The 25,313-nt window shown below is 37.5% G+C and overlaps 2 protein-coding genes across 2 annotated transcripts in view; one reads left to right on the top strand and one right to left on the bottom strand.

Annotated features, from left to right (window-relative positions):
• The first annotated feature begins 2,520 nt into the window (after positions 1–2,520).
• Uts2b (urotensin 2B) lies at positions 2,521–19,438 on the top strand. Its single transcript, NM_198166.3, has 5 exons — positions 2,521–2,723; positions 7,972–8,055; positions 9,738–9,775; positions 11,728–11,821; positions 19,023–19,438. The coding sequence occupies exons 1-5, from the start codon at positions 2,624–2,626 to the stop codon at positions 19,046–19,048; spliced, it is 342 nt and encodes a 113-aa protein (NP_937809.1). The 5' UTR covers positions 2,521–2,623; the 3' UTR covers positions 19,049–19,438.
• Positions 19,439–21,550: 2,112 nt separating this feature from the next.
• The window catches only part of Ostn (osteocrin), a 43,569-nt gene continuing 39,806 nt past the window's right edge, over positions 21,551–25,313 (bottom strand). The window contains exon 5 of the mRNA NM_198112.2: positions 21,551–22,352. The gene's annotated coding sequence lies outside the window, so the exon portion shown is untranslated. The remainder of the gene's footprint in view (positions 22,353–25,313) is intronic.

Genomic DNA, 25,313 nt, shown 5'->3' with positions numbered 1-25,313 from the left:
CTGGTTTCTTGTAATGTTCACCTGAGGGTCATGAATCTACTCAGGTTTCATGCATCCGGGAAAATGTTTTTCCTCTCTATTTATAAAAGGTAGCTTGAGAGTTATTTTCATTTACTTTGTCAATATCTTGTAAATATGACAGGAGAAAAGATGGGCGAGTTTACATTAGGCTTACTAAAAGAAAAATTTGCATGACAAATATCAGAAGAGAATCCATCTATTCAGAAGTGAATCATCACAGTTAAATTAATTAGTTTGCTACTTTCAAGACCATGCTCATGGGCTGTGGTGTATTTCAGTGGTAGAGTGGCTAGTTATTTAGTCCTAGATTTTATCTTCAGCAGTACACACACATGTGCACACATGTACACACATGCATGCATATGCATGCACACATGTATACAAATGCACCCACAACTGTACACACACATATAGATAAATACTTGTACTTTATACACACAGGCAATAACAACAAAGGAAAATAACAAAAATCATCTTGAGAATTAGGACTCCCCATGAATCTTACATTAAAGTTTATAATACAATTTTTATACTTAAATATAAATGTAAATATAAAATAAAATTAAATTCACATATGGTTATATTTAAAATTTACTCACAGCTGGCCAGTGTAGCACATACATGTAATTCTACTACTTAGAGACAAAGGCAGGTGAATCTCTATGAGTTCAATACCATCCTAGCCTACACCACAAGTTACAGGCTAACCGGGGCAACATTACATGCATGTGTATTTTAAAGCTTTCTTTTAAATTGAAGAGGCATAAGCTGAATATATTTTTAAAGCTGTTTACATTTAACTTTATGATTTCTTGTAAAAATCATCCAGAACTCTTAATTTTCCATTATTTGTTTAATTTTGATGAGTTTATTTTATATTTTATTATTTATTTTCTTTTAGTATTTATCTTGGAATTACAAGTTTTAAAGTCATATCTGTATTCCATCTCAACACTAAGTGGTACTGATTACTATTTTTTATCTTTATATGACTTTAAAAATAGACTTTTAAAAGAGTTCTAATAACCTGTAAATAAATTATTACTGATGTGAGGTTTATTGAATGATAAGTTTTAAACACAGTAGTATAGTAAGATAGCATTATTAAAGTTTAAAGACTTTGATCATTCTTAAATTTTGAGACTTAACAAAAAACAAAGAATCATAGTCATTCTTTTGACTCTTTTATCTTTAAAACCAGCAACAGAGTTGGGGGTTATTATTCCATTTTTTTTTCTTTCCAATAAATGCATTCATTTACTTACATATCAAACATGTTCATTCATTTTTCTTTTCAGTTCATAGAAATACTTTTAGATGGGGACAGAAATGGCTAGGGTGTCTCTGTGAAGCTTTCCAGTTTAGAAGTAGAGGCAGGCATACAAACACACAATGGTAATAAAAGGGAAAGGGACTATAATATTTGATATATACACTTCAAAGGGTCAAAAAAAAAAAAGCCACAACTTGGAGTAAGATGAATGAGCAAAGACACTAAAGTCTTAGTGTGGGTGGCATTGATCTGAGGCCTTTGACATGAACAGAGAAGATGGAGAGAGAACACAGCTCACCAGCCAGCTGGCAATGTGTTGGTGAAGCTTTGAGGCAAAAGGAGTAAGGGGTGGGTTCAGGAGTTAAAACTAGAAAATGAACCCTTGAAAGAACACAGAAGAACACACACTGCTATCAAAATGGGTAGTTCAGACTTATTCATGAAAATATCAAAGCAACCACATAGTAAAATAAAATTGTGTTTACCCCATTTGAATCTTAATACGGCTTCAGTCCCTTAGGAGAAGCAAATGACAAGACTGGAGGTCATTACAGTATCACGGGGGCCATTAAATCAGAATTCAGGATGTAATGAAATACTCTGACTTAAAATAAAACCATCTCAATTAAGGCAAGTATTAAAGAGAGTAACTGATGGGCCATTTGCCAGCTTTCAATTAATTAAATTGAGCCTTGATTTAAGAAAATGCTGCTTGTAGCAGAAAGAGCCCATTTCTTTAGTGAAGCAAAGCATTTAAACACCTGAGCTTTTCCAACTTTCAGCCTTTTGGTTGGTTAAGAATACAGTGGTGCTCCTGTTACTATTAACAATATAATCACTTGACTCTAAATCGGACGAATTGGTCCCGCTTTTACCAGCTTCCTACGTTTTCAACCTTAGCACTATAAGAATTTCAGGACGAGTAATCCTATATAAATAAGGAAAATAAACAAGAGTTTATGATTGGCCAACGTACACATTCTATTTCCTGAATAGTTGCTTTGGGCTTTGAGCATGTGTTTGATTGTGTGAGCCTGCATTAAGAATGCCTGCATTTAGTGAAATGGGCAGATACAAGATGTATTGATCTGCTTCTTCCTGCCATGGAGTGTGTAGCCAGTCTGTCGCTTCTCCAGACAGTGAATCATGTTGACAGGATGCATTACATTTTATAAATGTCTTTCCTTATTTAGAAGACTCATAATTGAAGGCCACTCACCTTTTAAAGGCAGGCTCGCTCGTTCAGGGGCATTCCACGGACGGCCATTGAAGTATCTGACTTGACTTGAAAATTTGGTTTCTCTGTTAGGACAGGAAGAGATTTTTAACATGAAGGTCTTTTCAACCTCTCTCTGGTGTGGACTCCTGACTTTGTTGTCTGTAATGAACCTTTTCAAATCTGTGCGTGGACGGCCACATCTGAGCTCAGGTATGTGTGCATGGATCGAAAGTCTTACAGGTGGGCAAGTAATCCTCCTTCTGTTTATTTCATTTCTTTTTCTGCCCTTAGTGAAATAACTTCGTAAGGCATAATGTAAGTCAGTCACTGAATTCTCCTTAAGTAGCCGCTGCTCTGAATTGAGGGTAGTCCCTGGGGCTTTTTTTTTTTTTTTTCTGAAAAGTTGTGCCAAATTGTCCAATATAAGACCACATTAACTTCAGCTATGTTTTTCCTAGTCATGAGTATTTATTTTACAATTTGTCCTAGATGGTTAGAGATTTGAAATGTAGAACAAGCTATAGAGTCAGTCTTATTTCCGGAGTATCCTGGAGAAAGGACAGGGCTTCTGTCAAAGGAGATTATTTGTTTGATGTCCGTGAAAGGACCATTTTAGGGAAAAGTAGAAAATAACAATGTGCTTGCAGAGCTGTGGACAGCAAACCTGATGGGCTGGCAGTGAGTGGTGACCCTGGGGTTAGATATTTATATTTCACATATGCATGAAGCCAGAGTTAACAATAACCAGTAATACATATGACTGTTACAAAGTTTACCAGAAGCCGGGCGTGGTGGCACACGCCTTTAATCCCAGCACTCGGGAGGCAGAGGCAGATGGATTTCTGAGTTTGAGTCCAGCCTGGTCTACAGAGTGAGTTCCAGGACAGCCAGAGCCATATAGAGAAACCCTGTCTTGAAAAACCAAAAACCAAAACAAACAAACAAACAAACAAAAAACCAACAAAAACAACAACAAAGTGTACCACAGATTACAACAGTTTTGCTCACATGTTTATGCTCTTCCAGAACCATCAGGAATCTGCATATTTTGCAGAGAGAGAGCAATAGAAACTTCTCTGCAATAGAGCCATCCAAAGGCAGTGCCTCTGGGTCACTTTTTATCTGTGTCACTACATTTGTAATGAGCACACTAAGGAAATAATTTAACTGTGGTGTCTATAAAAGGTTTTAATATGGGGGAAAGTGGCTTCCTATGCTTACTACATTATAACAAATTCAACTTTGAAAATGTTACTGCAGTGTTTATAAGTATCCTTTTCTCTGGGACCTGATCAACTTGCATGGAGTGTTTGTTTATTAGGCAACCAAGTTAACTGGCGATACTTTTGTAGTTTTTCTTGTTTTAAAAGTAGTGACTTAAAATACTATTCTTAAGACAATATCCTTCCTGCTTGAAACTGTGAGGTTTTCTTTTCTGTTATCTAACCTACCTCCCTATCAGAAGGAGCTAGACATTTTATCATGCACAGCTGGAAGTCAGGGGGAATTTAATTAATGGTATGTGACATGAAGGTAAAAAAGGGGATCAAGTTTCTTACATCTGAATCTAATTCACGTGTACTCGACCTTGTTACCCCTAATGAAGTTTTAAAAGCCAATGAAATTAAAGTTATATTTTGGCTGTAAAGAGGAAATTTACAAAACCGACTTACTAATGAAGGTTTTCCTACTGACAGGTGAATACTATCAGAAAGGTCAGCTCAAGGGTGGGACTTATGCATTCTGTATTCTATTCATGGCACTCCTGTTTGTTCTCTCAGTCTGAGGCACTGCCTTTGGATGGCTCTATTCTAGAGAGGGTGCTATTGCTCTCTCTGCAAAATAAGGAGATTTCTGATGGTTCTGGTAGAGCGCAAACATGCCAGCAAAACTGGTGATCTGTGGCACTTTGCAACAGTCATATGTATTACTGGTCATTGTAACTCTGCCTTCGTGCATATGAGAAATATAAACATACATGCATGACTCTGAGGCGTCAATAAGGTCTATAAGTCACACGTATAACTTCAGGATTCCACAGGGTGACTTGACTTGCATGCATCCCTAGCTGCAGAGTGGAAACCCACCCTGACCCACTTTGATCTCGGGATCATTGAACATACAAGAAGATGCTTACTTTTTAAGTAGAGATTATGGTAGAGTTGATTTTCTGTTCTAAATATTGCAAGGGTAAAATGAGCTTTTCTCCACGTACATTAAATGTCCATAACAGGGAGAACAATCCTGCTAGCTTTTATTCATGGGGCACTACTAAAGCATCCTTAGCAAGAAGTGTAGACCTGGGAAACAATTTACCAGAAGAGCAACAAAGGACAACATAATCAAGATGTCTAGGGAGGGATTATTTTGTTACATTATTATCTGGGGTGTTTCTAGGTTTTCTTTCCTTTCCTTATTTTTTTAATAGATATTTTAATTATTTACATTTAAAAATGTATCCCCTTTCCTCATTTCCTCTTCAAAAACCCCTTATCCCATTCCCCCCTCCCCCTGCTCACCAATCCACCCACTTCCTTTTCCCTGTCCTGGCATTGCCCTACACTGGGGCATCAAGCCTTCTCATGATCAAGGGCCTCTCCTCCTATTGATGTCCAACAAGGCCATCCTTTGCTACATATGCAGATGGAACTATGGGTCATTTCATGTGTACTCTTTGGTTAGTGGTTTAGTCCCTGGGAGCTCTGGGGGTACTGGTTGGTTCATATTGTTGTTCCTCCTATGGGGCTGCACGTTCTTTCAGCTCTTTGGGTCCTTTCTCTAGCTCCTCTATCAGGGACCAATAGTTGGCTGAGAGCATCCAGCATCCACCTCTGTATTTGTCAGGCACTAGCAGAGCCTCTTAGGAGATAGTTATATCAGGCTTCTGCCAGCAAGCACTGGTTACCATCCACAATAGTGTCTGGGTTTGGTGACTGGATATTGGATGGATCCCGGGGTGGGGAAGTCTCTGGATGGCCTTTCCTTCAGTCTGTGCTCCATACTTTGACTCTGTCACTCCTCTCATGGACATCATGTTCCCCCTTCTAAGGAGGACAAAATTATCCACACTTTAGACTTCATTTTTCTTGAGCTTCATTTGGTTTGCAAATTGTATCTTGGGTATTCTGAGCTTCTAAGCTAATATCCACTCATCAGTAAATGTATACCATGTGTATTCTTTTGTGATTGTGTTACCTTACTCAGAATGATATTTTTAGTTCCATCTATTTGCCTATGAATTTTGTGAATTCATTGTTTTTAATAGCTGAGTAGCATTTCATTATGTAAATATATCACAGTTTTTGTATCCATTCCTCTGTTGAGGGACATCTGGGTTCTTTCTAGCTTCTGGTTATTATAAATAAGGCTGATATAAACATAGTGGAGTATGTGTCCTTATTACCTGTTGGAGCATCTTCTGGGTAAATGCCAAGGAGTGGTATAGCTGAGTCCTCTGGTAGTACTATAGGAACCACCAAACTTATTTCCAGAGTGGTTGTGCCAACTTGCAATCCCACCAACAGTGGAGAAGTATTCCTCTTTCTCCATATCTTCACCAGCATCTGTTGTCACCTGAGTTTTTTTTTTTTTTTTTTTTATTTTTATTTTAGCCATTCTGACTGGTGTGAGGTGGAATTTCAGGGTTGTTTTGACTTGTATTTCCCTGATGACTAAGGATGTTGAACATTTCCTTAGGTGCTTCTCAGCCATTCGGTCTTCCTCAGTTGAGAATTTTTTGTTTAGCTCTGTACCCCATTTTTAATAGGGTTATTTGGTTCTCTGAAGTCTAACTCCTTGAGTTCTTTGCATATATTGGATATTAGCCCTCTATTGGATGCTTTTGGAAGAATTTCTTGTTTCTGGTTTTTTTGTTTTTTTTTTTGAAGTTTCACAGGTATGTCGCTATGAGCAAGAAGAGAGCTGTTTGATAGTGCTGAGCCCTGTGAGTAACCATGAATGGGTGTGTGCCTTTCTGTGCCTTTTTCTAGCATTCATTCTCTCTGCCCACTGCAGTTTATCTTCCTTTGTAACAAAGACTCATCTACATTCAGATGTTCTGAAGTACCCCATCCACGGAGCAAAAGGCAGTGTATTTTTTAGGTGTGTGTGTGTATGTGTGTGTGTGTAATCCAGAAGTCATCATCAAATCCCTCAGAGTTGTAATTACAGGAGTACATAAACAACCTTATATGTGTGCTGGAACTGAACATGCATCTTTTTCAATAGCACTAAGCACTCAGCCATTGAACTCTCTCTCCAGCCCCCAAGTTCTTTAAGCTGCATGTGAGGAACCATGGCCCAGGATTCAGTTTGCCCCCTATTCAATGTGGCAACAGGTTCATGAAGGGTTTGTTTTTGTTTGCTTGTTTGTTTTTTTTTAATTTACTTCTTAGAATATTTTTTAATTCTGTTACAATCTCAATCTCTCTCTCTCTCTCTCTCTCTCTCTCTCTCTCTCTGTGTGTGTGTGTGTGTGTGTGTGTGTGTGTGTGTGTGTGTGTGTGTGTGTTTGAGGAAATAATTTAGTCAGGTTCTGAGCCACTCTTTTGGCTGAAACTAACACAAAACTACACTTTCAGCAATTGAGGTCAGCCCAGCTAACACATCTACTGCAGATAACCCTCATCAATTTAATTCCTGCCCAAACAGTAATAATGACAGTCAGGTGATGGGGGTAGGGTGGGGAAATGGATTGGAGAGGATATAAGAAATAACTTTTGATTTTTTTAGGCCCTCATTTAAGTTCATTCTTTAATATTAATTACTATTCTAATGGCATCATTGTTAATCATAAAGTTTTTGAATAGTCATAGTTTCCAAATTGAATGAAGTCTGCTGTCCCAATTTATACTTTAGAATATCAACATTTATAATGCCGAAGGATGTGAAGAACTGTAATCCTAAATGCATGCGGGGTAAGTGAAGGATGATGGGGAGACGTAGATACTTAAGTAGACATCTTTCTAACTCTACCTCGAGGTCTTTAAAGAGAAGCCTATAGGACAGTTTGTCTCATATTTAAACCGGTCAAATAAATCACAAAATGAAGTGCTATGATTTTCTCTTAAAATCAACTTTTAGTTTTTTACTTCATGTGTTCAAAACAATTGCAGATGCTTAAAAATTAGACCCACAAAAACGAAAGTAAAATCCCCAGCAGTCCCCCCACCTTTCAAGTATGTCTCTTAAGGTGTTCGTATACATCCGCTCAGTTTGAGAATGGCCTCGTCTCCCAGATCATATACTTTCCTATCCCTCTGACATTTGTGAATGTTATGGGGGACTTTTGGTATAGCATTGGAAATGTAAATGAGCTAAATACCTAATAAAAAATTTTTAAAAAAAGGCACCTCTTTAAAGGTGAAAAAAAAAAAAGAGTGGACTACAAACCCCAATGACCTAGAAGCACATTCAGTGACTCATTAAACATGTCCATGTTGACATTTGATTATTACAGGACATGAGTTGTTTCCAGCTAAAGAACATGCAGCTCAAGAGAAGTTGACCCGAAATCCTGGTTTACAGAGGCCCTTCCACGCTGGTGAGTCAAGAACAAGGCATACCACTGCTGTTAAAAACAGTTGGATAGGTAGTGGTGTCACAGGCCTTTTATCCCAGCACTTGGGAGGCAGAGGCAGGCGGATTTCTGAGTTCGAGGCCAGCCTAGTCTACAAAGTGAGTTCCAGGACAGCCAGGGCTACACAGAGAAACCCTGTCTCAAAAAAAAACAAAAAACAAAACAAACAAACAAACAAACAAAACCCAGGATAGCAGTCTCCCAGCAGACTCCTGATCCTCTGGCTTCTATATTATTTATTCCAGCCTCCTCTTACACAGTTCCTTGGCTGTTAGAATTGGGCTTGTGTTGTAGGGATATCCATGGGGATTGGGCTCCACAACTCTGCTTTTTGATTAGTTATAGTTTTCTGTAGTGGACGCCACCTGTTACAATTAGAAGTTTTCTTGTTGAGGAGTGAGGACTACACTCACCTTTGGTTATAAGGACAAACATTTTCAATGTAGTTAGCGGTTATGCCGGATTAGTAAAGTGGGAGTTTGTAGGCTTTCCCCCAGATTCATGATCTCACTAGAGCATATATGATACACAAAAGCCTTCAATAAAGATCAATGTTATACATTCATGATATAAGTCAATGGAGTTATTTAAAATATTAAAAGCACATTTTATTTTATATGAGAATTCTAATGGGTTGGTAACTGCTGAGAAAAAGAACAATTATCCTACTTCATACAACTCTTTCCCATTTGTGACTCTCGGGTACAGTTAGTGTTTTCTACATCAGACATTTCAAGAGTGATCTGCACGTAGGTTTCCACTAGGAATTTCATCAATGAACTGAAGGTCTGCTCTGTGGTCCTTTGCTTTGTGAAATGGAGATTACAAGTTGAACATATAAGCTGCATCAACAGAGAAACAATAGTCCTTTGAACAAGAAGATATCATCCCATAAATTGTCAAGATCCTGTCATAAATATAGTTGGGACAACCCAAAAGAAAGTATCATGGCTGACAGAGTGGCACCTTCTTAGATATAATCTAAACCGTTTTTTTAAATGTGCTTATATTTGTTGGATAAAATATTGTTTTAAAAATACATTCAAATTGGAGGCATATCTTAGTTCTAGTGCTTAGCACACCCAAGTCCATAGCTTGAAGTTTTTCAGCACTTTAAAACAACAAACATGAAACCCTCAAAAAATATTAGTACTTTTAAAAAGCTGGATTACACAAATATTACATAATTAAAAACATTTTTATTTGAGAAATAAGTAAAATTATAAAATGGAGAAAAAAACCTGCCCAATAAGAAATAACTTGGAGATTGACCATGAATATTTTTAAAATTTTTCTTTCTTGCTTCAGATTTTATGAAAAATTTTTGTTCAGTCTTTTTCTTTATTTTACATTCATTCATGATAATGTCCCTATGTCTATAAAATATTATGATTTATTTATAAAAATACTTCATTATAGAGCTATACTGTAATTTAAAACAATTTTGTGCTTGTTGATGGACATAGGTACTTTTTCGTGATATGGATTATCAGTATCATGAACATTAGAAATACATTCAGTGTTTGGAATTAGGAAATGGAGGGCAGCCTCATCATATGAGAAAGGTCTGAGAGCATAAATGCATATCCTGACGTTAATTAAATGCTACCGTTGCTATGTTTTTCACTTCACAATGTCTCTTACAGGTGGAGATCTTCCCAGCAAACTGGAAGAACTTAGACAGGTGAGATTGCAAAATAGTTCAATGCTTTAGTAAACTGTTATTGGATAAATCTTTGACACATTACTTTTCAGCGAGTATTAATACTACAGTGTGAAACTTCAGTTTCTGCCCCAGGAAAAATAAAGTGCTTCTCCAAGTAACAGAAAAAAAAAAAAAAACTATACTGACACACACACGCACGCACACACACACACACACACACGCACGCACACTACAGCAAATGTGGTACTAGTGACCCAAGCATGAGTTCCTGAGATACCAAACAGTCTCTGAACTTGTCATCTGTAAAACTGGAGGTAATAAGTTGGTGTTTTCTGAAGTTATACTTTGTAAATATTGGAATTTTATTTCGTGCTAACAGACGTTACTTGGTTTCAGAAAATAAAACATTTAAGGATATATATCCACTTGGTTTCAAGCAGCTGGTTTGCAGAGAATGAAGATTAGCCATTTTGACAGGCTAATCTTCTCCATCAGCCTTATGTTCTATACTCCTTGATATCTTAATATCTCACAAAGTGCATTTTAATGTCTGTATTATACAATTTCTAAACTCCTTCAAAAACAAGGTGGTACTGTTCCATCAGTATGTAAACAGGTTGGCCCCTTGACAACAGAATTAGGCCCATCATTCTCTATTGAGGAGCAAGAGCATGGGGGCATGCAATGTGGAGGCCAACTCTACCTTGGTTTGTATGTGTTATATGTTTGGAGAGCTTGTTAAATATTAAGATTGCTTGACCTGACAATATGAACTAACCAGTACCCCGGAGCTCTTGTCTCTAGCTGCATATGTATCAAAAGATGGCCTAGTAGGCCATCACTGGAAAGAGAGGCCCATTGGACTTGCAAATTTTATATGCCCCAGTACAGGGGAATGCCAGGGCCAAAAAGGGGGAGTGGGTGGGTAGGGGAGTGGGGGGTGGTGGTGGGTATGGGGGACTTTTGGGATAGCATTGGAAATGTAAACGAGGAAAATACCTAATAAAAAATTTTAAAAAATATATTAAGGTTGTGTTGAATGCGGGGTGAAAACTATAGAACCTGAAATACTTTTATGTCATCTAGAAAACGAAAGGACTCCGGGAAGTCCAAGTAATCACATAATTTTCTAGAGTTTATTGGAGGGGATTGATCCTATGGGGGGACATAATGTTAAGTCTAGCTACCTAGGCTATACTCAAAGTGACTTGATTTGTAAATACCATGTGTCTGAATTACAGTTCTATTGCTATAAAGAGATACCATAACTAAGGCAACTTACATAAGAAAGACCCCTTAATAGGGGGCTTAGTTAAGAGATGATTGGTTAATTGGGAGTTTGGTTAAGAGGGTCCAAGAAGATTATGTTAGCGAGTATGTTAGCAGGCAGGCAGGTATGGTGCTGGGATGGTAGCTGAGAGCCCACTTCTGATTTATAAATGGAAGTCAGACAGAGTAAGACTAGACCTGGCATGGTCTTTGCAATCTCAAATTCTACCCCCAGTGGCACACCTTCTCCAACAACGCCACACCTACTAATCTTTTGTAAATGTTCCACCAGCTGGGGAACATTTGAGTTTATGAGCGTATAGGGCAATTCCTAGTCAAATGGCTCCAACCTGTTTCTTTTCATTCTTTGGTTAAGTCTCATACTTATTCCAGACAACTTCTAAATTCCAGTCTTTTGAGTGCTTTTTGCATTTATTTTTGTTTATTTTTCTTATATTTTTTCTTTTTTTCTATTTTCTAAACTTTTTCCTTTCTCCTCCCTCCCTCCCTCCCTCCCTCCCTCCCTCCCTCCCTCCCTCCCTCCCTCCCTTCCTTCCTTCCTTCCTTCCTTCCTCTCTCTCTCTTTCTTTCTTCCTTTCTCTTTCTTTCTTTCTTTCTTTCTTTCTTTCTTTCTTTCTTTCTTTCTTTCTTTCTTTCTTTCTTCTTTTCTCCTTTTCTTCCTGCTCTTTAATTTCTTATAGGTAAAGAAGTTGAGAGACTGGATTATGGAAGCAAAGAACACTGGGCTGTCCAATGCTTTAGACAATTTATCTTCTTCTCACACTAAAAAACGAGGTAAGTGTTAATTTTAGTTGTAAAATTTATTTTGAAAGGATTCTTTTGGTAAATATCTCTATAAATAAAGGAATAGTACTGACATTTTTTTTCAGTTCTTAAGCTGAAATAAAGATAAAGATTATGTTGTTAAGGAAAAGCTTTGCAGTGCAAATATTCCTGAGCCTCTAATGACAGCAATAGTGGTTAACAGGTTTTCTCACACTTTTCAGTTTTAAATGAAAAAGTCCTTAGTGATTAAATCTCTCATCTACCCTCCACATTTAGGTCTAAAGATTGAAATCAGAAGGATGGAATTAGAAATAATCAAGTTTTAAAACCAGTTAATATTTCACTTTACATAAATAGAAGCCGTATTGCTACAGTATGTGTTATGAACAAAGACTTGACTCACACATGTACTCTTAAGAAAATTATTCTTTGAATTACTAGATTTCCATAGTTTTTCCAATTTTTTCTTGTTTCTGGACAACTTGGTTCCTATTTTGGAAAAAAAAGAGTAACCATTATATGTGTTTCTCCAGTTCCTTAATAATGTGAATCTATTAAAGTGTATTTGACTTTCTTATCACCACCCTGATATGTCTATAATGTCAATAAATGAATATTTTTACAATACTCCTAAAATGAAAGAAGTTAAGATAGCATTAACAACATAACTCATACTAGCCATTTTATATCCTGATATTTTAAAACATCATGGTTAAGCATTTACGCTTTGGAGCTATATGGCTTGCTTTCAAATATTAACTTTGCTAATTCCTATCTCTGTGACCTCAGGCAATACATTTCTTATGAATTGGATTTTTGTCCATATACAAATATAATTATATTTAATTAAAGATAATTGTTATAGTTTGTTATAACTAAATTATTTAATCTAATTCAGAATGCTATTTGAGATATGATAACTAGTCTGAATACTTAACACTTCAATAATTGTTCCATAATTTTTATTTTATTCTTTATTATTGCTATGACTATTTTATATAGAGGAAAACTATATTTTATAGTTTTAGATTAGATTACATGTCCCAAACCATACAATTAGCAATGAGTGTAAAGCAAAAAGTGGTATGAGGTAAAGTGGAGAAATGATGGAAGGGAAGGAAACATTAGCTTTATTAAAGAGTGTTACAATATTCCTTTCTACTTTCCATCATAGAAATAATGGGAGATTCTGAGAAAATAAGGGATTAATTGTGAACGGAATTTATCAGAACCATTCTTGGTGTCATATGCTACATATACCCCAAACAGGCACAGAAAAGGAAGCAGAGAACAGGATGGAGGCTCCTCAGTGGTTATCACTAGAATGAGGTTAGCAGAAGCAAATTACAAAGGGATTCAACTATGGATATGTACTGAACAGTATGTGAAGAATGATTTTGGTGTGATTTCATCTGAGGTGTAAAAAAAAAATGCTGGGCATTAAAATGACCCTACAAGGGCTGGTGAGATGGCTCAGTGGGTAAGAGCACCCGACTGCTCTTCCGAAGGTCCAGAGTTCAAATCCCGGCAACCACATGGTGGCTCACAACCATCCGTAACAAGATCTGACTCCCTCTTCTGGTATGTCTGAAGACAGCTACAGTGTACTTACATATAATAATAAATAAATCTTAAAAAAAAAATGACCCTACAATGCCTATCTGAGACAGTAGGAAATGAGCCTACTTTATATTTATCAAGCCAATGGTAGGTTGAGTTGGAGAAAGCATGGAAGAGAAGAAATATTGAAATTGTAGAAATGGAGATTGGTTGGACTCTTCTTTAGTGCAGTTTAAACTGTGCTGTGTATCTAACGTTAATCTAAGTCTCAGATACTCAGTATCACTATGTTCAATGCACATAGCTCTGCACCTTCATATTTTGCCACTATATCAACTATAAATATTTTAACTGCTTTCAGGGAGGTCATGGCAGAGTAGGAACTCAGAAGAGGTGTTCAGGTTATGAACATACTCAGTTAAAAAGTTATACGTGCTAATCCTATTGGCAGGATTAGTTATGGGCTATCACCAACAAACTGACAACTCAAGATGGTAAATATCAGGAAGTCCCCATGGTACCTGGTTAGCACACCACCAGATCCTTTGATCTTTCTTTAAAAAGAGATGTTTTTCCCTCTTGAAGGAAGTATTTTAGTGGATCCCACAGTTAAGAGACTTTTAATTGTAAAAAGACTTTGGATTTTAAAAGATATTGGATATTTTAAAAAGATTGAACTTTTAATATGTAAAGACTGTGGGACTTTTAAAGTTGTTTAGATCTTGGGGATGAATAAGAACCAAGGGTTGAGGCTTACTAGTGATGTGTTTGTGTGTCAAGTTGACAAGGGGTCAATTGTATTGGCTGGTTTTATGTGTCAACTTGACACAGGCTAGAGTTAGCACAGAGAAAGGAGCTTTAGTTGGGGAAATGCCTCCACAAAATCCAGCTGTAAGGCATTTTCTCAATTAGTGATCAAGGTGGGAGGTCCCCTTGTGGGTGGTGCCATTTCTGGGCTGGTAGTCTTGGTTCTATAATAGAGCAGGCTGAGCAAGCCAGGGCAAGCAAGCCAGTAAATAACATCCCTCCATGGCCCCTGCATTTCCTGACCTGCTTGAGTTCCAGTCCTGACTTCCTTTGGTGATGAACAGCAGTATGGAAGTGTAAGTCGAATAAACCCTCTCCCCCCCAAATAAAAGAGATGGTATTAATCCCATTTCTGAAAGGATTGCATTGCCCTAACTCCATAAAATATGAACAATTGGATTTCCTGGGCATGTCTGATCAGGAGCAATGTGGTAACTCTTCCTTTGTATTTTTTAAAATATTGAACAGGACCCTGACATAGCTCTCTCTTGTGAGGCTATGCCAATGCCTGGCAAATACAGAAGTGGATGCTCACAGTCATCTATTGGATGGAACACAGGGCCCCTAATGAAGGAGCTAGAGAAAGTACCCAAGGAGCTGAAGGGGTCTGCAACCCTATAGGAGGAACAACAATATGAAATAACCAGTAACCCCCAGAGCTCTGTCTCTAGACCATCAATGAGAGGAGAGACCCTTGGTCTCCTGAAGATCATATGCCTCAGTGCAGGGGAATGCCAGGGCCAGGAAGCAATAGTGGGTAGGCTGGGGAGTAGGGTTGGGGGGAGGGTATAGAGGGCTTTGGGGATAGCATTTGAAATGTAAATGAAGAAAATATCTAATAAAAATGCCTTAAATAAAAAACAAATAGAATATATATAAAAAATTGAACTAAAAAGCCAAGTTATTTTCCTGACACAAATACCAATAATTTCTAAGGGAACAGGAATATGACAAATGCAATCACCTGTCCCCTTAATGAAGAGGAGACAGGAGCATCTGGAATGATATCCCTAGTAGACCTGAATTTTTCTGGCCACCTAATAACAGCACATTGTACTCTGAGGGTGGAGAGTGGGTTCTCTTCTCTTCTTCTCCTAGATTTCTTCCATGGCATTGTTACTCCTCTTTCATCTTTCCTGAGATTTTTGCTTTTCCAAATGGTTTACTTAGGAAAATAGTTTCTTATAAATTTCAAAAATTTCCCAGGTGTTTACCAACTCTTACCGTTGGAACTACATGGTTTATTTTGTCTAAAACTTCCAGAGACAGATTTCACTCCGAGGGTCAGGCTTTCCTTTTCAATAGATAAGAAAAGAAAAGAAGGAAGGAAGGAAGGGAGGGAGGGAGGGAGGTAGGGAGGGAGGGAGAGAGGGAGGGAGGGAGGGAAGGAGGAAGGGAGGGAAGAAAGGAAGGAAGGGAGGGAGGGAGGGAGGAAGGGAGGGAAGAAAGGAAGGGAGGGAGAAAGGAGGGAGGGAGGGAGGGAGGGAAGGAAGGAAGGAAGGAAGGAAGGAAGGAAGGAAGGAAGGAAGGAAGGAAGGAAACCAAGGAAACTCAACAATTAAATTTTTGTACAAATATTTCCTTAAAATATTTTACTATTTTTTAATCTTATCCATAACTAATATCAACTTCCTTGAAAACAACTGAAATGTTCCTTAAACTCCATGTTCTTAGTTTTATTTCTTCCAGGACCTCTTTACTCCAACTGTTATTTAATGAAATTTAAAAATCTATTTATTTCCGCTAAAATGATGATCTCCAGTTTTATCCATTTATGTGGAAATGATAAAATTTATGGAAGTAGGGAAGGAGGGAGGGAGTGAGAAAGAGAGAGATTAATCAAGATTTTAATTTGATCCATGCAGTGAAAACCTCAGCTGACTCCATAATTGGTCTATGGTGACTACTGCAGTGAGAAGCTGAGGTTTATAAGCATCTCTATATTATGCTGAGTTTCATGTTTTGAATGTATACTCAGATATGATATAGCTGTATCATATGATATCTCTATTTGCGTTTTAAAAATTACATGTATATATTTGAGTCTCTCTGTGAATGTTCAGGAACTGCAGGTACTCACAGTTTAAGAGGTATCAAATCCCTAAGATCTGAATTTATACGTGATTCTAAGCTGCCAAAGGTGGGCTTGGGTATTTTTTGAGAGCAGTGTTCTTAATTGTTGAACAATCTCTACAGCCCTTACTTTCAATTTTTGAGGAAGCACCATGGTGATTTCCATAAGACGTAGACTAACTTAAACTTCTATCAGTCAGGAATAAGAATTCCTTTCCTCTCTTTTTTTTTTTTTTTTTTTTTTTTTTGCATTCAACATTTTTGCTTGTTATTTTTGTTTCTTTGGTGATACCTACTTTGACTACAATGTGATTTGGTAAGGTACATATGATTTCTTTGTAGTGATTTCCAATTTTCCTGTAAATCAAAACTTTCTCCAATGGAAAAAAAAAGTTCATTTAAAAGGCTTGGAAATAGCATCCCAGTTTGTCATGTTTGTCATCCAGACAGTTTTGTCAAAATGTTATGTGTGACACAATGTCCAGTGGCCTCATAATAGGGTAGGACATGGTAAAGGAGGGCAATGGGCCTTTTCCTTTCAGAACGTATAATGGAGTGGTCCTGATTCTAATGGAATGAGGTTGTGTGCAGTTGAGAACATTAGGAATGTAAGTGACATATGGAGAGTCCTTTCCCTGGCATTTATGTTTTTGCCTTATTATGATATGGATAGCAAATGTGTGTTGGTAGAGATTTCAGTGAGTAAATCAATTTGGTATTAAGGAAAGCGGATCACATGGAAGGTATAAATTTGACATTTATCAACAAATTCACATCTTGCATTTTGATGAGACAATCCATAGAGTGATTCCGTATATAGAGGGAAACTATTCAAGGGCTGAATTACAGACCAGTTAAAGAGCAATGTTGTGAATATGGGAAAGAATTAGTAACAAAGACTGAGAAGGAGCAGATACCAAGGAAGGAAACAGAAACCAAGTACAAAGAAATTTCAAGAAACTTCACAGAATCTGAACTTACATCAGTAAGGTGAGAGCTGAGACCTGCTGGGTGAAACCGTGAATGAAACATTATCAATAGTGGGCCAGCATCTTATTTTAAGGGGTATGATTAAACAATTGGAACCACAGATAGCAGACATGTCATATGTGTATATGTGTTCATGTGTGTATATGTGTATGAGTGCATGTAGATACAAATGCCAATCTGTGTAGAAGCCAGACAACAATCTCAGTTGTCATTTCCTCAGACATTGTCAACCCTAGTGTTCATACAATGTCTCTCACTGGGGTATGAGTTTGCCAGTGAGGCATGTCAGCCATACATCGAGTTCTGCCTGCAGAGACAGCTTTTTGTTGAAAACTTATTTGATGAAGCACTTGTCATTAACTAGAGTGGTTTAAGCATTAAGGAAAGGTTTTTATTGTTTTTTTTTTTCTTTTTCTTTTTTTTTTTTAAGCAGAGATGTGAAAGCATGCTCTTATGTGGTAGTAACTAAGAGGGCTCTGAAATGATGGTTACATGAAGTAGCTGGCAAGGTTAGCTCATGAGAAAATATGCATTCCTCAGGAAGTCAGGATTATTGGCACGTCTAAGAAATAATCACTATAAACAGGCATGAATGAAGGTGAAACGCATGCCCACATCCAGCTGAAAGCAGTAAGAGTTTTCATTTACAGAAATAACCTTCTTTGCAAGTGTAATATAGTCCATAGATAGCTGCTAGAAGCCTAAGTGCACAGTATTGAACTTAAGTGTGGGGGAGGTGGACATCCAGGGCAGCAGTGGTTGAGCTGGCTGGAACTTAACTTCATGAAACTGAAAGATGATTTGTATGTGTGGGAGGAACCAACTCTATTGGCAGTACCACGCATGGTTAGTCCCTTTTAACCAGGCCCAAAATATATCTACAAACTATATTCCACTGCACACTTAACTGCTCATGTGATGTTAAGTCTTTCGTCTGTGTCAGCTTTTATTTTTGTGCCAGACAGAGATATCCAAAGATATCTGAAGGAACAAACTGCATGGTGATGATGACTTTCCAAAACAAACTATTAAAGGAAGACTGGACTTAAGGGCCACGTTCTCAGCTCAGATCTGAAAATAGCCTCCAGCCTTCACAGAAGTTGAATGCAATATTTCAGAAGGAGGGTTACGACTCCTCCTACTAAAGATTTAATATGACTCATTGATGCATCTGAAGACTGAAATGCTGCTAAATTTGCCTTTTATTTGTCGGAAGGAGTGTAATGTGATCAGAATAATAAGGTTCAGTATGATGAAGAATAATTTATGTAAATATCATTTGGTTATTTGCAAGGTGATCTGTAAGCGTCCCCTTTCTTCCCTACATAAATAGAGGACCATTTAGCCCCTCTCTTTTACTTACATGATCTCTTTAGCACACACACCTCCTCTTTTCAATTACGCAAAATGTGAAATTCGAATCTCCTAGGTTAGCCCCTATGGTCCTCAGAATGTATTAAATATATTATAATGCAGAAGAATGGTGCCCAATAAAATTGAATAGTGGGACTATTCTCTAATTCACACTGCCTATTCTGGTAGTCTCTGTAATCAAGGTGTTTTAGGAATCAAATATGTGGATGTATAGTATGATGAAGAATTTGAATTATTAACTTATATAATTTTAAGTCCACATAAAGCTAAGCTAGCAGCTCAATCGGGAAACATAGGTGTTTTTTTATTTTTAAATGGTCTCCATCTTTTACTCAAGAACATAGACTGTTTTATGCAAATGCAAGATTTTTAAAATTCTAATAATTCTCTTTGTTTTCTTCTCTAGCTTGTTTTTGGAAGTACTGTGTCTGAGATATTTCTGAATAGACAGAAGAGAAGAAAACTAGAAAAATTACATATATATGTAATGCATATATACATAATATGCATATTAAAGTTTACTTCTGTTTCAAGCTCTAAGAAACTGGCCCTTGTTCTGCACATCATTTTTCTCACTTTGTGAACCTGCTCCTCCCTGGGTTACGGCTTACTTAATGCTCATTCAGTGAACAATTGCACTGGCTGCACTCTGGAATGGAACTGTCATCAAAATGGCTTTAGTGATAAAACTTGGGGGATTGAGCTGTTGTATGCTTTCATGAAGTCCATTGTCCTCTCTCAATGTTTTGTTTTTGGCTGTCAATAAAAAATATTTTAAAAGGCATCTTAGAAAGTTAAAATAAATTGCATTGTTTCAACTCATGTGGAAAATATGCATTATGCTTCTTTCCCATTTTTATGTTTGTACTTTTTTGTATTAATTGAGACAGTTGCCATTGAGAATACTAAGAATGGGTAGATAGCTGAGGTACAGAGATACATTGTTGACCTAGATACGGAAAAAAAAAGTAATACTAGATATCTAAGAAATAGTATGTGAAGAAAATAGTAGTAAAATGACATGCTTTGGGGGTTCTTACTTCTCAAATTTGCCTCCTGCAGAGGGTCAGGAACTTTTTGACATACTACATGCTTTGAACAGGCTAGACTCTGTGTGCTCAGAAACAAAACTCCCCAGGAAAGCATTGGCTTTTCCTTGGAGGATTTAATTTCCCATTGTTGAACTGTTTGTTTGGTTTGGTTTTCTTGTAACTGCACAAGACTGTTAAATTAATTCAAGCTTCAGAGTTTAACCTTAATTTTGCCTGACATCCACTCTGGCACAGAAGCATTCTCAAAGTAACCTTAGAATTAAATGTTGATGGCTTTGATGTTATGTAGTCCACATACCTTCTTTTCTTTATAATACTGAGAAGTGCATTTTTATCTCTGTATTAATAATTGTGCAGTGTTTAATGATAAAGGATGGGATGATAGTATTTATTAAACTAAAAACATACAAAGCCCTGTGATAAGAGTGAAAACACGGGAATAATAAAGACAACTTGTAGCCTGGGAACCCAAGCAAGTCCTTTGCAGATCATGACAAAGAAAATTATTATGAGTAGATTAGAATAGAGGAACTCAGCTGAATGTATAGCAATATGTCTGAGGTCCTTTCAAAATGTGCTATTTGGGGGGCTGAATTTCAATGCTGTGAGGATCAGCCAAAGTGCTTGGAAAGAAGGAATAATCCCTCAAGGTGTTGGAGAAAAGGGGAAAGAGCATGTGCAAAAGCCAAGGTAGGAAGAACCTGGAATCCTTGCAAAAGAAAAGGAGTTAGTATGCTTGTGTCCAGTGAGCAAAGCTGAAAAAGTGTAATAACTTAAGCAGATGGGTTATACCCACAAGGAAAAAAAGAAGATGGGCTGGTATTTTATTCTAAACAAACAAACAAACAAACAAACAAACATCTCTGATGGATGCAGAGTAGAGCAAGATCTGCATGTGTTTCAAGTATTTGAGACAGGACTTCCTACTCGGGAACCACAAAGAATGCTGCTTTCTTCCACCTGTCACCAAAGACAAGCCATGGAGCACAAATGATATTCATTTCACCACAACACTCTTATTCTATCCTTTTCTGCCCTGGAATGAGCTTGCTTTCATTCCGGAGAACAATGTTCAATGTTTATTAAACAAATATTTAGGTAGGAGATTTACCTATAAATGGGGCTGTCTTCTTCTTTTTTTTTCATTTTTTATTAGATATTTTCTTCATTTACATTTCAAATGCTATCTTATAAGTTCCCTATACCCTCCCCTTGCCATGCTCCCCTACCCACCCACTCCTATTTCTTGGCCCTGGCATTCCCCTGTACTGGAGCATATAAAGTTTGCAAGACCAAGGGGCTTCTCTTCCCAATGATGGCCAACTAGGCCATCTTCTGCTACATATGCAGCTAGAGACACGAGCTCTGGGGGTACTGGTTAGTTCATATTGTTGTTCCACCTATAGGGTTGCAGACCCCTTTAGCTCCTTGGGTACTTTCTCTAGCTCCTCCATTGGGGGCCCTGTGTTCCAAACACCTGGAAATGCAGATAACACATTGGCTTAGAACTAGATTCCACATTAAACAATTCTTTCCCTCCCTTCCTTCCTTCCTTCCTTCCTTCCTTCCTTCCTTCCTTCCTTCCTTCCTTCCCTCCTTCCTTCCTTCCATCCTTCCTTTCTTTCCTTGTTTCTTTTCTCCCTTTGAAACAGAGGACTCATGTTGCCAAGCTTGGCTTCAAATCTTCTACTTAGCTTAGGGAGGTCTTGGGTTCTTGATCATCCTGCTCTTACCAACGGCTGGGATGGCAGGCATGAGCCACGATACCAATTATACAGAAAATTTGTCTCTTTCATGCTAGGCAGGCACTGTGCTGTTGATCTGTATTCCTTGCTCTCATAGCTTATTTTTGAATTAAATTAAAAATTTATATGAGAGATTGTAGATTAATGTTGATTTTAATACCCCCTTTTAAAGCACAAAGCACTATTTGGTTGGATTTTTAGCTTATAAACATTGAATGAAGAAAAAAAGTAAAATAGAAAGAAAAAAAAAGAAGAAGAAAAGCTGCTAACATAGGAAACATTTGAACAATTCACCCCTAGGCTGGTAGAAGTAAACAAGCCAGGCAGTAACTTCTTTTCAAATGAGTCTTTTACATTCAGAGTTTGTCAGAATATTACATATGGGCCAATTATACTATCCTTTATTAGTTCCTAAAGAACACAATTGCTCAGGTTTCTCAAAATTTATTTGCCTTCTGACACAGTTGAAGCAAACACTCATGTAATGTCTTTTTTCTAAGCTTGAAGTTGAAGTTTACAACAATTCGACAAACCTCAGAAAAACTAAAGAAACCTATATAAATCACCATGTGCTCATTTCTGATTTCTTTAGATCATCAGATCTTCAAACACTAGGTTTCTAGAAAGCACATTGATTAACTGAAATGTGAAAATATTAATGGCAAGAGAATGCATTATATTGGTCTGCTGTTTAAAAAAAGTAGGTTCAGGGGCCACGTTACAATTTGGGAATCATTGAAAAATACTTTCAGAGATATCCATGCACTGAAATGATCTGCACAACTCAACTAAAACCACAGCAACACTATGACGTGATGGTCTGGGGAGGATCAAGCTTTGGGAAGGTTTGCGAAAGGCCAATTCCTTGACAAAAGGGGTAGTGAACTTCACTGAAGTGTCTTCTATAGTTCTGTGCCATCTCACACAAGTAAGTCGCACCTGTAAAAGTGAAAGGTGAAGTTGTTAGAAGTGTTCTTGCACTCTGTAGAGCAGAGGAAAACCCACAACTTTCACAGAGATGCAATCCTTTCACCACATGGTATTTCATGGCAGCCTTTAATTACACAGCATATTTTATTCCATAATGTAAATTAATTTCAAATACCAGTGAGTTTAAAGAGCACGTGTGATGTATAAACCTAAGAGCCTAGGCTCAAGTTTTTAGTGACAATTCTATTTGTCAGTTTTTCAGATCTCAAGAGTATCCAGTTACTTTTAGTTTTATATATTAGTTCAAAGGATGTTGTCATGAAAATGCAAAAGGCAGACAAGGAAAGATTGACTAACACGTGGTTAATTTTTAGACACACATTGATAACTATACTTCGCTTCTGAAAACTAGAATTTGTGCGATTCCTGCTGTGTTTCAGAGTTTTGTTAATTTATCTGAACAATGGCATCAACATCATGCTAAGATAAAATCGACAACTTAAAACAATGATATGTGGATATGTGCTTCACATAATCAAGGAAAGTCATAATTAAGGAGCTAGCAAGTGACTGCCGCATCAAGGGCTCTGCTTCTAATGTCATTAAGAAGGTAATCCTGACATCAGTCCTGATGTTTCTAACTCCACCTAGACAAACTTTGAAATAGTGTACTTTGAATATCTATTGAATGTGAGTTGCTTACACCAATGCCTCTACAATCTTTAAACTTTAGTCTAATGTACTTCTTGTAGGAATAAAACATATAAACATCAGACTATATTCCTTTCAAAAATACAACAGAGAAGAAATTGGTATTTCCCCTGGAAATTTGTTAGTTCCTAGCAGCAGTATGTAGCCTTGATCTTAACCCAAGACTAGAGAGCAGTTTCACTTTCATTGGGAGACTCAAAGTGAAACCAAGAAGGTAAAAACCCATAGCCAACACCCCTGCACTGGAAAGCACTTTGGCTCAACCCAAGTGAAACAGAGTTTGAGCATACTTTCTCTGTGACTTGCCACCATGACAAGTTAGAGCTAAAGGCAAGCAGCATTACACCAGCCCAGCATGATCGCATTCGCCAGCTGAATGACAAAAATGACCAGTGATGCTGACAAACAACATCAATAGCCAGGAACCAAGAAAACTTGATGGACCACACTGAGAACATTGACCCAGAGGGCAGAACACCCATCTTGATGTGAACATGGTCTATAAAATGTCAATTACACCAATATCCAGCAAAAAATTTGCAAATTGTTAGAGTTAAACAAGACTACACGTCCTCAAGTCAGCAATTATTTGTCTGACTGTGTGAACATCATTTAACAATGCTGAAATCTGTATCTTGTAAATGCCATGCTGTGCAAATTGCACCCACCATTTAATTCAAAGGGCTATGGCAGCAGTAGGAAAACCATATCAGAAATAAGAGAAATTTAGGTGAATTTTATAAGTTTTGTTATCCATTCAAATGTCACATGAGAAAACATAAGGACTGAGCAGGTGAACCCACGGTGATTAATGGAAACGAGAAATGTGATGTCTTCTCCTAAGGCTTCTCTTCTGATACCATTGTCTCCAGGTTTGACTGGGAAGATCCATACTTATGAAGACATTGCAGCTTGTTAAGTGTACACTAATGCATAAACTTGGACATCAGTACCACGAATCTGGACATGATAGCAGCTGAAATATCTTCTTTCTATCTAGAGGTCTAGTGTGTCAATGTTCATATGAAAATGAGTTTCCTAAGTTTGCTATCATGTACAGTTTGGGGGAATTCAGAACTACAAAAGTATGTGATATGGCAATGCAGAGTGGAATATGCAAAAATCAGTCAGACTTCTATCAATCTCAGGGTTATGTAAATGTATCAGGAAATTGGAAGATGTGCCCTTGATTCCAGGAAGTACTTGGCTTTTTATAGCTAATTCCTGTTCAAATATAAGTGCAGCAGTTGTTAGCAGACCCAAGGAGTGATCACATTTAGTTTATTTCTAGATATGAGAGAAGCAGCTCCATGCAAGTTTTGAAGGTAGTGCTATTCAAGAGACAGTATTCCTCTTTGTAATCAGTGCATACTCCTATTTTTAAGGTACTAGGTGCTTAGTGCTTGCAGAATATCAACATGAACAGGCTCATAGGCATCTGTAATTCTCTTAGTTAAGTCATATCATAAAGTATTGATCCTCATAATAACTTTTGAATATTTGAGGGGAAAGAAAAAACATTTTAATTGAATGTATGAAAGGATTAGGTCAATGTCATGAAAAACATCAGAAAACACAGTTCCTATGTCTTCACATGTGGATGGTTAGAGAGGTTGCAGGTTGCTGGAATTATCTGGGGAGGTTGGTGCAGGGGGAGGGGCAGGTCAGGGAAGGATGGAACTTTCACGTGCTTTACTGGAAGAAAGCATAGTGTTTAGATTTCAAAGTCAACAAACAATTTACCGTTTTTATGATATATTTTAATGAAATAAAAAGTGCTTTATTGTGCTCTTCTACTGTCTTCCTATAGCTCTCTGACCAAAGGATACTTGGGGAGGAAACTTGGCTTATAATTTTCAGCTCACAGGCTATCACTGAGGGAAGGCAGGGCAGGAACTCAAGACAGGAAGCTGGAGGTTGAAACCAAGACACACTGTTTGTTGGCACACTGTCTGGCTTGTGTCCATGCTCGTACTTAGCTAATTTTCTTACAAAGTCCAAGCCCTGAGGGATGTTGTTGCTCACAGTAGACTTGGACCTCATACATCATTTAGCAGGCAAGACAGTCACCCACGCACATGCCCACAGGTCAATCTAATCCACGATTTCCCAGTCAGGTTTTCCTCTCATAATAGTTATGTACTATGTCAAGTTGACAATTAAAGTTTGCTAGGTCATGTGTTAATTAGAATCTTAACCCATACTTGCATATTAACAGATAATTGCACATGATTGTATGAAAATAGCTAAATTTATCTT

This window comes from Mus musculus, chromosome 16 (assembly GCF_000001635.26).
Source record: "Mus musculus strain C57BL/6J chromosome 16, GRCm38.p6 C57BL/6J".
In the NCBI taxonomy this organism is placed as follows: Eukaryota; Metazoa; Chordata; class Mammalia; order Rodentia; family Muridae; genus Mus; species Mus musculus.
This window is presented reverse-complemented; position numbering and strand designations above follow the sequence as displayed.

Bases quoted from the DNA above. Each gene is read 5' to 3' on its own strand.
- Uts2b (NM_198166.3), top strand. From the start codon at position 2,624: ATGAAGGTCTTTTCAACCTCTCTCTGGTGTGGACTCCTGACTTTGTTG. The intron at 2,724-7,971 runs GTATGTGTGCAT...TGATTATTACAG, and splicing joins ACGGCCACATCTGAGCTCAG to GACATGAGTTGTTTCCAGCT. The intron at 9,776-11,727 runs GTGAGATTGCAA...AATTTCTTATAG, and splicing joins AACTGGAAGAACTTAGACAG to GTAAAGAAGTTGAGAGACTG.